Here is a 13729-nt window from a genome sequence, read left to right as displayed (position 1 = left end):
CTACTGTATATAGAGGTGTTATCAGTCATTGTACAGGAGGAGGAGGTGAGCTGTGATATCAGCTATTGTGAATGGTGGATCCTGTGCTATCTGCTGTATATATAAAGGTGCTATCAGTCATTGTACAGGAGGAGGAGGTGAGCTGTGACATCACATATTGTGAATGGTGGATCCTGTGTTATCTACTGTATATAGAGGTGTTATCAGTCATTGTACAGGAGGAGGAGGTGAGCTGTGATATCAGCTATTGTGAATGGTGGATCCTGTGCTATCTACTGTATATAGAGGTGTTATCAGTCATTGTACAGGAGGAGGAGGAGGTGAGCTGTGATATCACCTATTGTGAATGGTGGATCCTGCGCTATCTACTGTATATAGAGGTGTTATCAGTCATTGTATAGGAGGAGGAGGTGAGCTGTGACATCACCTATTGTGAACCGTGGCTAATGTGTGATGTACTGTATATTGAGGTGATCAATCATTGTGTGGGAGGAGGAGGTGAGCTGTGATGACACCGACTGTGAATGACTGATTCTGTTTTACCTCTACTATATAGAGAGGGGCTACCTTCATTGTAATCCTGTCCGTAGTGACGAGACTGCTGAAAAGTCACCTGTACAGAGCAGGATGTGCGAGTCTCATATTTACACAGGTGCTTCTCACAAAATTAGAATATCAGCAAAAAGTTAATTTATTTCAGTTCTTCAATACAAAACGTGAAACTCATTACATAGAGTCATTACACACAGAGTGATCTATTTCATGTGTTTATTTCTGATAATGTTGATGATTATGGCTTACAGCCAATGAAAAACCAAAAGTCGTTGTCTCAGTAAATTAGAATACTTCATAACACCAGCTTGAAAAAAATTATTTTAAAATACAAAATCTTGGCCTACTGAAATGTATGTTCAGTAAATGCACTCAATACTTGGTCGAGGCTCCCTTTGCATCAATGCGGCGCGGCATGGAGATCAGCCTGTGGCACTGCTGAGGTGTTATGGAAGCCCAGGTTGCTTTGATAGCAGCCTTCAGCTCTTCTGCATTGTTGGGTCTGGTGTCTCATCTTCCTCTTGACAATACTCTATAGATTCTCTATGGGGTTAAGGTCAGGTGAGTTTGCTGCCAATCAAGCACAGTGATACTATTATTTGTAAACCAGGTATTGGTACTTTTGGCAGTGTGGACAGGGGCCAAGTCCTGCTGGAGAATGAAATTTCTATCTCCAAAAAGGTTGTTGGCTGAGGGAAGCATGAAGTGCTCTAATATTTCCTGATGGACGGCTGCGCTGACTTTGGTCTTGATAAAACACAGTGGACCTACACCAGCAGATGACATGGCTCCCCAAACCATCACTGATTGTGGAGACTTCACACTAGACCTCCAGCTGCTTGGATTATGGCCTCTCCACTCTTCCTCCAGACTCTGGGACCTTGATTTCCAAATGAAATGCAAAATTGACTTTCATCTGAAAACAACGTCTTGGACCAGTGAGCAACAGTCCAGTTCTGTTTCTCCTTGGCCCAGGTAAGACGCTTCTGGCGTTGTCTATTGGTCATGAGTGGCCTGACACAAGGAATGTGACTAGTGATGAGCGAATATACTCGTTACTCGAGATTTCTCGAGCACGCTCGGGGGTCCTCCGAGTATTTTTTAGTGCTCAGAAATTTAGTTTTCCTCACCTCAGCTGAATGATTTACATAGGCAACCCCCACATGTACTTATGCTGGCTAACAGATGTAAATCATTCAGCTGCGTCGATGAAAACTAAATTTCCGAGCACTAAAAAATACTCGGAGGACCCCCGAGCGTGCTCGAGAAATCCCGAGTAACAAGTATATTCGCTCATCACTAAATGTGACACTTGTAGCCCATGTCCTGGATACGTCTGTGTGTGGGGGATCTTGAATCAATGACTCCAGCAGCAGTCCGCTCCTTGTGAATCTCCCCCAAATTTTTGATTGGCCTTTTCCTAACAATCCTTTCAAGGCTGCAGTGATCCCGGTTGCTTGTGCACCCTTTTCTACCACACTTTTTCCTTCCACTCAACTGTCCATTAATATGCTGGATACAGCACTCTGAACAGCCGGCTTCTTTAGCAATGACCTTTTGTGGCTTCCCCTCCTTGTGGAGTGTGTCAGTGACTGTCTTCTGGACATCTGTCAAGTCAGCAGTCTTCTCCATGATTGTGGAGCAACTGAAACAGACTAAGGGGCCTTTTTAAACACTTAGGAAGACTGTGCAGGTGTTTTTTGTTAATTCTAATTTACTGACATAATGACTTTTGGGTTTTCATTGGCTGTAAGCCATAATCATCAACATTAACAGAAATTAACATGTGAAATAGATCACTGTTTGTAATGACTCTATATAATGCATGAGCTTCATTTTTTTGTATTGAAGAACTGAAATAAACTATCTTTTTGATGATATTCTAATTTTATGAGAAGCACCTGCATATATATATTGAAGTGGAAATAAAAAAAAATAAAAAAAGAAACCGATTAAAAAATAGGTACCTAATTTTCTTATGATACATTCTCTTTAAATGGCATGTCCACCACTAGGAGAAACTCGGGAGCTCTGTGGACGCTGAATTCAATAAATCAATATGTAGTAAGCGCCCTTGAGCTGTGACTATGAGCAGGCCACAGCGCTGCAACCAATCAGTAAACTCAGAGGCTCGGGCAGTCTATTTGGGCAGAGCCGTAGAGATCAGTTACTGGTTGCAGCGCCGGCAATGCGACGCCAGTGCTGCAAACAATAACAGACATTGGGAAAAGCAGCGGAGACTTAGTTATGGACCCAGGGAGGGTGACTAAAGCTTAACATAACTAGTAGATCCATCTGTTGGCAGTGGTGTCGCATGTAACTCCTGCAGCGGTCACCATTGGGGGGTCTTGAATTAAATTCCTGTTAATAATAATCTTTATTTTTATATAGCGCTAACATATTACGTAGCGCTTTACAGTTTGTACACATTATCATCATCTGTTAATAGTCTGGATGTGCTGATTAGAGACCCTCAGAGATGACACGCACACAACACCAAGCTTCAACAGCCCCCCGACAAAAGAATGGCACCTCCAATTAACATCACTCACTGGACGGACGCCTCTGTGCCATTGTTCCATAAGGCAAAGCTCTGGGTCCCAAAACCAGAATAAAAGGACTTTTTTTTCCCCGTCCCCGCACTCCTCTTCTTAATGGTGTGCTCAGTAATGGGCATCAGGGCACCCCGGGTTTGCAATCCAGGCTTAATACTACTGTCGGCCACTTCTGCAGAACGCAGCTTAGAGAGCACGCTACTATATTATGACCGTGAAAGCAGCACAAAGGTGTTTTTTTTTCTTATAGTTTCGATTTTACAGAAAAAGGGGGGAAAAAAATTCAATTCCTATTTAGTTCCACTTGTACTGACATGGGCGCAAAAGCAGACATTAATGTCAGGGATAAATGTCTGGGAATCATTTCATAGGAGCCTAGCAACCGCTGCTGCCCATCATGTCTACTAAAGGGATGAAAAGACTGGCGTGTGCGGCGTGCATGGAAGGAAAGGTGATCCAAGTCCTACTGACAAGAGAGACTCAATTATTTCTCGCTAATGACCATCAACCCCCCCAATCTCAGTCCAATTAGCCTGATAGAAAATAAAGAAAAGGACGGAATTCGGTTTGCAAACAGAAGGTAGAAATGAATAGATGCCGGCAGCGGCGATCACGCAACTACTCATCATACATGTGCAGAAGAGTAGGAAGAGCGGGGGAGAAGCCAAATTTAGGAACCCAAAAGAAGAGAGGGGAGCACATGTCTGCAACAATAAAAGCTGACCAGTAAGGACTTATTCTGGTGTCCGTGCACAATGTTCTGATCAAGGACAGGCTGCGTGTCCCTCGGCCAAAGTAGGTCCTTTGTACAAGGTTGCGGGTGTCTCGACCGAAGCAGGACCTTTCTACGAGGTTGCGAGTCTCTCGACCAAAGCAGGACCTTTCTAAGAGGTTGCAGGTCACCCGGCAGAGGCAGGACCTTTCTACGAGGCTGCGGGTCTCTCAATTAAAGCAGGTCCTTTCTACGAGGTAGCGGGTCACCCGACCAAAGCTGGACCTTTCTATGAGGTTGCTGATCTCCAGACCAGAGCAGGACCTTTCTACGATGGTTGCGGGTCACCCAACCGAAGCAGGACCTTTCTACGAGGTTGCGGGTCTCTCGACCAGAGCAGGACCTTTCTACGAGGTTGCCGGTCTCCTGAGCATAGCAGCACCTTTCTATGAGGTTGCTGGTCACCCGACCAAAAAGCAGGACCTTTCTACGAGATTGCATGTCTCCTGACCGGAGCAGGACCTTTCTACGATGTTGCGGGTCTCTCGACCACAGCAGGACCTTTCTACGAGGTTGCAGGTCTTCTGACCGAAGCAGGACCTTTCTACGAGGTTGCGGGTCTCTCGACCACAGCAGGACCTTTCTACGAGGTTGCGGGTCTCTCGACCACAGCAGGACCTTTCTACGAGGTTGCAGGTCTTCTGACTGAAGCAGGACCTTTCTACGAGGTTGCGGGTCTCCTGACCTTTGCAGCACCTTTCTACGAGGTTGCGTGTCACCCGACCAAAAAGCAGGACCTTTCTACAAGGTTGCAGGTTTCCTGACCGGAGCAGGACCTTTCAACGAGGTTGCGGGTCTCTCGACCAGAGCAGGACCTTTCTACAAGGTTGCAGAGGTCTCCTGACATTAGCAGGACCTTTCTACGAGGTTACAGGTCTCCTGACCGGAGCAGGACCTTTTTACGAGGTTGCGAGTCTACCGACGGGAACAGGACCTTTCTACAATGTTGCGCGTCTCTCAACCAAAGCAGGACCTTTCTTCGAGGTTGCGGGTCTCCCGACGGGAACAGGACCTTTCTGCAATGTTGCATGTCTCTCAAGCGAAGCAGGACCTTTCTATGAGGTTGCGGCTCTCTCGAACAAAGCAGGACCTTTCTACGAGGTGATCACACTCTGATCAGGAGAACGTCGGCCAGTATGGACGCTGCGGTCCAAGATCAGACCAAATAGCATGGATATCTGAATAAGCCCTAAGGCTGATTCCACATATCCAATAATCACAATTACAAACAGATTCAGCAGCAATCAGGATAAAATAAATTGTGCAGAAGAAACTTTTTTGTCCAACCAAAAAAAACAATTGAAACTAGATCCATATATTTTTTAAATTTTAACATTAAAGTCTATGGAAAACAGATCCGTTAAATAGCGGTCCGTTTTTCTGGAAACTTTTGCTCAGTCTCATCCTGCCAATTTTATATACATTATTGGTAGCTACAAAAACTGCTGATGCTCCTGTAATAAACAGAAACCCTATCCGTAATGAAAAACATGTGGATGCAACTTTAAAAATCCTCATAGTGCAATATTAAAATCTCATATCGCAATACTGCTACAGCAATACAAAGAAGTCTGTATATCAATGTTTTGCTGATACACAATATAAACATACAATTTAAAACATACAATTCTGGCTGCCTGCCATCACCACTAGGGGGCGCTAAGTAGTTGACTGCAGACAGGTCAATGTAGAAATAGTATGTGAAAGCTGCCAAACCATCCAATAATTCAAGGGTGTCAGGGATAACACCAGGGAGAACACGCAGTTCACACCGCTGCCACTAGTTTGTCAGGGTACGCAACTCAACAGCCTTCAATCGTCAGGACCTATTGAACAATTGACTAACAAGTGATGTATGAAGTTGTGGCTGCTTCCACTACTTGGCCGGTTATTGGGGAACTCACAGTGAGCATATATTATATACAGCGTTGATTTCAATGTGGAATATATATATATGTATGGCTTCAGGGGTGCAGTTTACAGAACAAAAGGAACAGAGCTATTACATTTTAAATATTTAATCTGGAAAGGTAGGAATGGTTTATAAAAATATATACAGAACATAAAATGGGAAAAAAATAATATGGTATATACAATTACATAAAATAAAAAAGAATAACTAAAGAAAAGTACTAAACCTGATGTTGCAGGAATCTTTATAGAGGGAAGCTCTCCGATTAAGAAAATGAACACACTCACTGAAAACTATGTCTTCCAGAAATAAAGAATGACAGAAACTCAAACTCAAACATTGTGGGATGTGCTAGGTCTGTTAGAATTTTATGAGCTCCATAACTTTCATGATATCTTCACCCCTGGACGTTACAGGCAGTAGATATTGTACTCATGTTTCCTACTGTGATTTTACCTTTCTATAGAGATGAAACATGGCATGGATAGCATTATCCATAAGATAATTAAGTTGCAGGAGATAGAATGGCCCTACGGTGATGAGAGTGAATGCATCATATTCATCCCTTCTCTATTCATCACTGAGCACTGGCTCCAAACTGTTTCAGACAAGACCTTTGAACAGAGGAAGCTTTTGCCTCAGAAGTGTACTTCTCTGCCTCTGTCTAATGGAATCGCAGTCTTTGTGGCTGGTTCCCAGAGCATATCTCCGCTATAATTACCGGGTCACTGCATGAGGTCCCTACTTCAATGGAGGCTTAAGTGTCAGCTCTCTCTCACCTCCCTAGTTATAATTAATCCCACATGTTCAATGTGAGCGTGATATGTCCCCTCTCTGGAGATGTCTTTATAGATTTTAATTTTCATCTATGGCACATGGGTTTTGTTATTCAAAAATTTTCCCACAACCAATAATACTGAAGAAATAAGTGAAAAATGTACACCTATCCATTTAATCCAGTGCCACGTCCCTGGTTCTCTACTGGTGCCATATATCACTAAAGCCAAGTCATTGGCTGTAGCTGTGAAGCCAGTAAAATAGAAGACTGGCGGGGAAAAGCAGGACACATTTTAAAAGGGAAAAGCCCTTTAAAATATTTAACAACCTAACCTTTTAATTCCGGACAGGTTAGCCCTCAGTGTACAGACAGGTATTGGTACGTGCCTGAACCTCACTTACCTCTATCCAATGAGGCTTTATTTAACACAAGGGCGTCTTCAATGTCATAACCACTGTAACTCATCACGGCCACGGTGGCGTTCTGTCCGGCTGGAAGTTTTTCAAAATCTATAAGTTCAATAGTCTTTGTCTTCACCATCGGCCTCTGTGGATATGCCAGCAAGTACATCAACGTATCGATCCTGTTCCTCTGGTTGTAACCAATCGTCCCTGAAGAAAAAAAAAATATATTAAAATCATACACCACATTTCTTTGGGTAAATGTTAAAAACTTAAAGCACAAACTAATAAAATCCTAAGCTACACAGGCGTAAAGAGGACCTAAACTTTTATTGTATAGAATTCTGTCAAGCATGGAAAGTTATGAAACTTTGCGTTTTAAGTGGCTTCCAAACCCCTCATTTTCTTCACTTTATTTTTGTGCCTTTAGCTGTATTGATATCAGAACATATCATGCTTCAAACATAAAGATACCAAATGTAAATTTTTGGTGAAGAATCAACACAAGTGGAACACAATTGTGAAGTTGAAAGAAATTTATTGGTTATTTTACATTTTTGTGGAAATTCAAAAACTGAAACGTGAGGCGTGCAATATTATTCTGCCCCTTTACTTTCAGTGCAGCAAACTCACTCCAGAAGTTCATTGTGGATCTCTGAATGATCCAATGTTGTCCTAAATGCCTAATGATGATAAATATAATCCACCTGTCTGTAATCAAGTCTCCGTATAAATGCACCTGCTCTGTGATAGTCTCAGGGTTCTGTTTGAAGCACAGAGAACATCATGAAGACGAAGGAACACAACAGGCAGGTCTGTGATACTGTTGTGGAGAAGTTTAAAGCCGGATTTGGATACAAAATGATGTCCAAAACTTTAAACATCCCAAGGAGAACTGTGCAAGCGATCATATTGAAATGGAAGAAGTATCATACCATTGCAAATCTACCAAGATACGTACAGGCAACACAGCTCATCACCCTGAACACACCATCCCCACTGTCAAACATGGTGGTGGCAGCATCATGGTTTGGACCTGCTTTTCTTCACCAGGGACACTGAAGATGGTTAAAATTGATGGGAAGATGGATGGAGCCAAATACAGGACCATTCTTGAAGAAAACCTGTTGGAGTCTGCAAAAGACCTGAGACTGAAACGGAGATTTGTCTTTCAACAAGACAATGATCCCAAACATAAAGCAAAATCTACCATGGAATGGTTCACAAATAAACGCATCCAGGTGTTAGAATGGCCAAGTCCAAGTCCAGACCTCAATCCAATCGAGAATCTGTGGAAAGAACTGAAAACTGCTGTTCACAAACTATCTCCATCAAACCTCACTGAGCTCGGGCTGTTTGCGAAGGAAGAATGGGCAAGAATTTCAGAGTCTCGATGTACAAAACTGATAGAGGCATTCCCCAAGCTACTTGCAGCTGTAATCGCAGCAAAAGGTGGCACAACAAAGTATTAAGTTAAAGGGGGCAAATAATATTGCACGCCCCACTTTTCAGTTTTTGAATTTCCACAAAAATTTAAAATAACCAATAAATTTAGTTCAACTTCACAATTGTGTTCCACTTGTTGCTGATTCTTCACCAAAAATGTACATTTGGTATCTTTATGTTTGAAGCATGATATGTGGGAAAAGGTTGAATAGTTCCAAGGGGCCGAATACTTTCGCAATCACTGTAGTATCCTGTTATCCTGTTAAAAGGGTCATTTTCACCGAATTGATCCTCCATAGCCATGAAATTTGGAAAGAAGACCACATTTGAAGGTCTTAAATCACCCTCTTAATAACAGGTGGGTAGTTGACCTCTTATACCAATTTGCGGCATTTACTTTGAGGTGGATGGTCCAGTAAACCACTGTAAGATTTTGAATATATTGGGCAGTGATGAGAGAATCTTTTGGTGGGATTTGAAAAAGCCAAGAATATTTTTGACCTAAAAGCCATTAAAAACTGGGCTAAGATTCTTCAGGAACGCTGCCAGAAGCTCCTGTCTGTTTGTGCATCATGTTTGCAGGAGGTCACAACAGCCAGAGGGGCTCTACTTTACTAAGAACTAAAGACATTTATCATGAAGGGGTTGGGTAATTCTGAGACTGAAATTTAGATTTTACGAGATATACAAAACACAAATTATCAAGTATTTGTGAAGTGTAAAGGAAATGATGCACATAAATCTGAAAAATGTGATGTCCATTTGTACTCCGCCTCCCTGAATCGGTAGCTTGTAGGACCACCTTTTGCTGCAACTACTGCTTCAAGTGTTTTGGGTCCGTCTCTACCAGCTTTGCACATTTAGAGGCTGACATTTTTGGCCATTCTTCTCTGCAAACTAGTTCACTGATATTGGATTGAGGCATCAGTGAACAGCATCTTTCAAGTCTTGCCATAGATTCTTACCCTACTTTGCTCTTCTTCCCAACTTTATCCCTGACCTCTCTGGTGTGTTCCTTGGTTTTCATTATGCCATTTGATCCCTAATGTTCTCAAACAAACCTCTGAGGCCTTCACAGAACATCTGTAGTTATACGGAGAATACATTACACACAGGTGGACTCAGCTTACTAATTATGTGACTTCTGGGGACAATTGGTCACTCAGGATTTTATTTGGGGGCATTGGACTACAGGGGGGTGGTAAATACCAAGAGGTGCCACCTCACAACAGAAGGTCCAGCAACCCCCATCCTTATCTTGTATGTAACTTCTTCCCATGTACAGAACCATGGAATCAATGGTGCTCTAAAAATAAATAATACTTTGTGTATATCACATATAATCTCCAAAAAATACATCTTAAATTTTAAGCTTGTGGGTGTAACGTGAAAAAAAAAGTAAAAAAAAGTTCACTGGGTATGAATACTTTTTGAAGGCAATGTCAGTGTATATGTATATACACACACACAAAATATATATATATATAAAATCCATATACTGTATGCATACATTAAATGTATTCCATATTTGACATAGTTCAGGGGTGAATACCCAGAGTTTTTCTATGGCTGTAAAATGCCAAGCCTCGGCATATTGATGCGATTAGCCCACCGCAGAACAAAACCATGGTTTCTAGCTGATTTCACATTAGGTTTCAGGTCATAACATGTCAGATGTTTTGTATTGTTGGTCTGAAAATTCCTCCAAAACATTTTATTGCCATTTAAAATTACGGAGATTATTATGCAGGTGATTTCCAAACAACAAAAGGTCCCCGGCACAAAGCGCTTTATCCCGAGCAGTGAATGCAACGCGCTCTGCTGGGTTAATAACACATAAAGAAACACTAAAGAGTGATAAAGGTCGAGTGGAATGAAACCAAAACGGAGACAAAAGTAAAAGACATAGTACATTATACAGCAGTCGGCAAAGCTGGGGCACTCCAGATGTGATGAATCTACAACTCGCAACATGCACCGACAGCCACAGAGCAACCACTTCTGCGTTCACAATCTTACACCAATAATACCATCTAAATAAATATATACATATAAACAAAGTAAGGCAAAAGTTTTAGGCAAGGTTAGAAAAAGGTTAGTAGTCCATTCTAATCAATTAAATTTAATGAACAAAACATAAGTCTAAATAAAACTTCCGTAATATTTGGTGACCTCCCTTTGCCTTCATCAGTTCTTCTAGATACACTTGTACTTCACACAGTTTTTGAAGGAACGTGGCAGGTAGGTCGTTCCAAACATCTTGGAGAACCAACCACAGATCTTCAGTGGATGTTGCTTGTCTAGATCCTTTCATCTCTTTGTGTAATCCCAGACAGTCTGGATGATTTTGAGATCAGTGCTCTATGAGGCCCATACCATCACTTCAAAGACTCCATCCTGCTTTTGTCTTGGACAAAATTCTAGCCAGAGATTGGCCTGAAGACCACATGGACCACCCCATGAAAAGGCCTTCACGAGGAAACATAAAAGTGTGAGAAGAGCAGTTTTTCAACATGACAACTCCAGGCCATATGTTGCTGGTGCTACTGTGAGCAGCCTACGGGGCCTAAACGTTCTACCACGACCTACGTCTCCAGATTTATCTCCCATCGAGCACATCTGGGACGTCGCTGGTCAAAATTACACAGGAGCTACCAGCAGCTCTAGAGCTCAACCCACTCTAACATTCATGGGAAATTCTGAAAACACAAGTTCTCACTCTCCATCCAGCATCCAGGCTCTAAAAGAGGTCGTTCTTGAAGAATGGAAGAATGGAAAAAGATGTTGCAGGTTGTCTTCAAGTTCTTCATTCCATGCCCAGGAGACTTGGTGCTGTCATCATGGAGGTCATACAAAATGCTAGATGTAGTAGCTCTTGATGTGAGGTGTACTCATTTTCGAAACAACTAATTTGAGCAAAACTGAAGATTTTGCAACAAAACTTATATTATTAACCTTCGTTTTGGGTTTAAAAAGAAAAAACATGTTCTATGAAACTCAGTCTTGTCCAAATTTTGGAAATTGTTCTTGTGTTGAATGAGATATTGATTAAAATCTTACTTTTCAAAAGGGGGTGTACTCATTTATGCAGAGAGAAAGTGTAAATGGCACAGAATTGCTATTAAATGTAAAATTTGAAGAGACTACAAAAAAACCCAGATCAGACTAGTATAGCACATAAGAAGTCCTATTTATGCTGAATTAAAGAATGTATTAAATTATCTCTTTTTATCTGGAAATCCTAAATCACCAAACTAAAAAGATTGTGCAGATATATTTATTCAATTTTCTTTATATTTATTATATACAATGGTAAGCAAAAGTATTCACCCCCTGGCTTTTTACCTATTTTGTTACATAAATATTTAAACACAGGTTGTAATGTAATACGATTTGTGTGTGATGCATCAGCACTAAATAGTCTAAGTTGGTTAAGTGAGAAAAAGATATAGTCAAAAATTAAATTTATGGGATGAAAAAAAAAAATTGGCATGTGCATAACTATTCACTCCTTTTGCCATTAAACCCCTAAAAATTTCTGGTGGAAGCATTTACCTTCATAAGTCACATGCTTAGAGAAAGGAAGTCCACTTGTGTGCAATCTAAGTGTCACGTGGTCCGTTAGTATATACACTTCACTTTTTCTGAAAGGCCACACAGGCTGCAACACCATTAAACTGAACCTGTCAGCAGGATTGTGCTAAGTAAACTACAGGCATTGTCAGGTTGACGCTGTTATACTGATTAAAATGATACCTGGGGTGAAGAAATCTGTCTTGTGGTTCTTGTGTAATCAGTGTTACAAGTTTTAAGTTAATGAGATGCCCGTGCTCTGGGGTGGGACTGTAGGCAGAGTCTTATCTACCTGGTCCAAGCCAGAGAAACCAAGGAGAGACCTGTCCACAGGCCGCCCCGAAGCACAAAGGGACAGAGAGACATACTGTTTGTGCTTCGGGACGCCTGTGGTCAGGACTCTTCTTGGTTTCTCTGGCCTAGAGCATCATGAAAGACTCTGCCTACAGTCCCAGAGCATCAGCATATCATTAACTGAAAACTTCTAACACTGATTACACAAGAACTACAAGACTGATTTCTTCACCCAAGCTATCATTTTACTCCGTTTTACACTGCCAACCAGACAATGCTTGTAGTTTACTTAGCAAAATCCTGCTGACAGGTTCACTTTCAGCAAGAAGCGCTACTAACCAGGAACAAAGTTGTTGAGAAGAACAAGTCAGAAAGGCAGCAGAGAGACCAAAAGGTAACCCTTTAGGAGATGTAGAGTTCTGAAGCTGGGACTGCAGTATCTATCCATTCAACCACAATAGGCCGTACACTCCACAGAGGTGGCCTTTATGGAAGAGTGAGGAGAAAAAAATAAAAAAAATCACAAAAATGATAAAGCTCGTTTTGAGTTTGCCAAAAGACTTGTGGGAGACTCCCTAAATGTATGGAGGACGGTGCTGTGATCAGATGAGACAAAGGCACCAAAGTAAATACTATTTTTGGCGCCAAACTAACACAGCTCATCACCCCAAAGACACCATCCCACAGTGAAACATGGTGGTGGCAGCATCATGCTGTGGGGATGTTTTTTGGCAGCAGGGACAGGGAAAATGGTCCAAGTCGAGGCGAAGATGAATGGTGCAAAATAATATTCTTGAGCAAAACCGGTTTCAGTTTGTCAGTAATTTGAGACTGGGACGGAGGTTCACCTTCCAACAAGACAATGACCCAAATAAAGCAACACTTGAGTGATTTAAGGGGAAATATACAAATGTTTGGGAGTGGACTAACCATAGGCCAGACCTTAATCCAATTGAGAATCTGTCATCAGACTTGAAGATTGCTGTTCACCAGAGAAAACCAATTAACTTGAAGGAATGGGAAAAAATCCCAGAGGCAAGATGTGGAAAGCTCATAGAGACTTATCCAAAGTGACTTGCAGCTGTAATTAATAAATTTGCTAAATTTTCTACATTTATTTTTTCAGTAAAGATGGGGTGCAGAGGGTACATTAATGAGAAAATAAACTTTACTAAATTTACCAAATGGCTGCAATGAAACAAAGAGTGAAAAATTTAAAGGGGTCTGAATACCTTCCGTACCCACTGTAGACAAGGCTGACTGCAGTGTGAGCAGCCTCTTCTTACCTCTGCATCTGTGGTATCTCCGGTATTAGATCAGATAGACAAGGTTGGCAGCCTCTTCTTCCTCAGCACCCCTGATGGCTCCAGTATTAGATCAGATAGACAGGGAGGACAGCAGTGTGAGCAGCCTCTTCTTACACAGCACCACTGTTCTCTCCAGTAT

General features: G+C 41.7%; 1 protein-coding gene across 1 annotated transcript in view; it reads right to left on the bottom strand.

Annotated features, from left to right (window-relative positions):
• Nucleotides 1–13729, bottom strand: part of POLR3B (RNA polymerase III subunit B) — a 113932-nt gene that overhangs the window by 38044 nt on the left and 62159 nt on the right. The window contains exon 20 of the mRNA XM_077266462.1: nucleotides 6971–7180. Within this exon, the coding sequence (XP_077122577.1) occupies nucleotides 6971–7180 (210 nt within the window). The remainder of the gene's footprint in view (nucleotides 1–6970; nucleotides 7181–13729) is intronic.

This window comes from Ranitomeya variabilis, chromosome 5, assembly GCF_051348905.1.
Source record: "Ranitomeya variabilis isolate aRanVar5 chromosome 5, aRanVar5.hap1, whole genome shotgun sequence".
Classification (NCBI taxonomy): domain Eukaryota; kingdom Metazoa; phylum Chordata; class Amphibia; order Anura; family Dendrobatidae; genus Ranitomeya; species Ranitomeya variabilis.
Note: the sequence above shows the minus strand (reverse complement) of the source record. Positions and strands in the feature narration are given on the sequence as shown.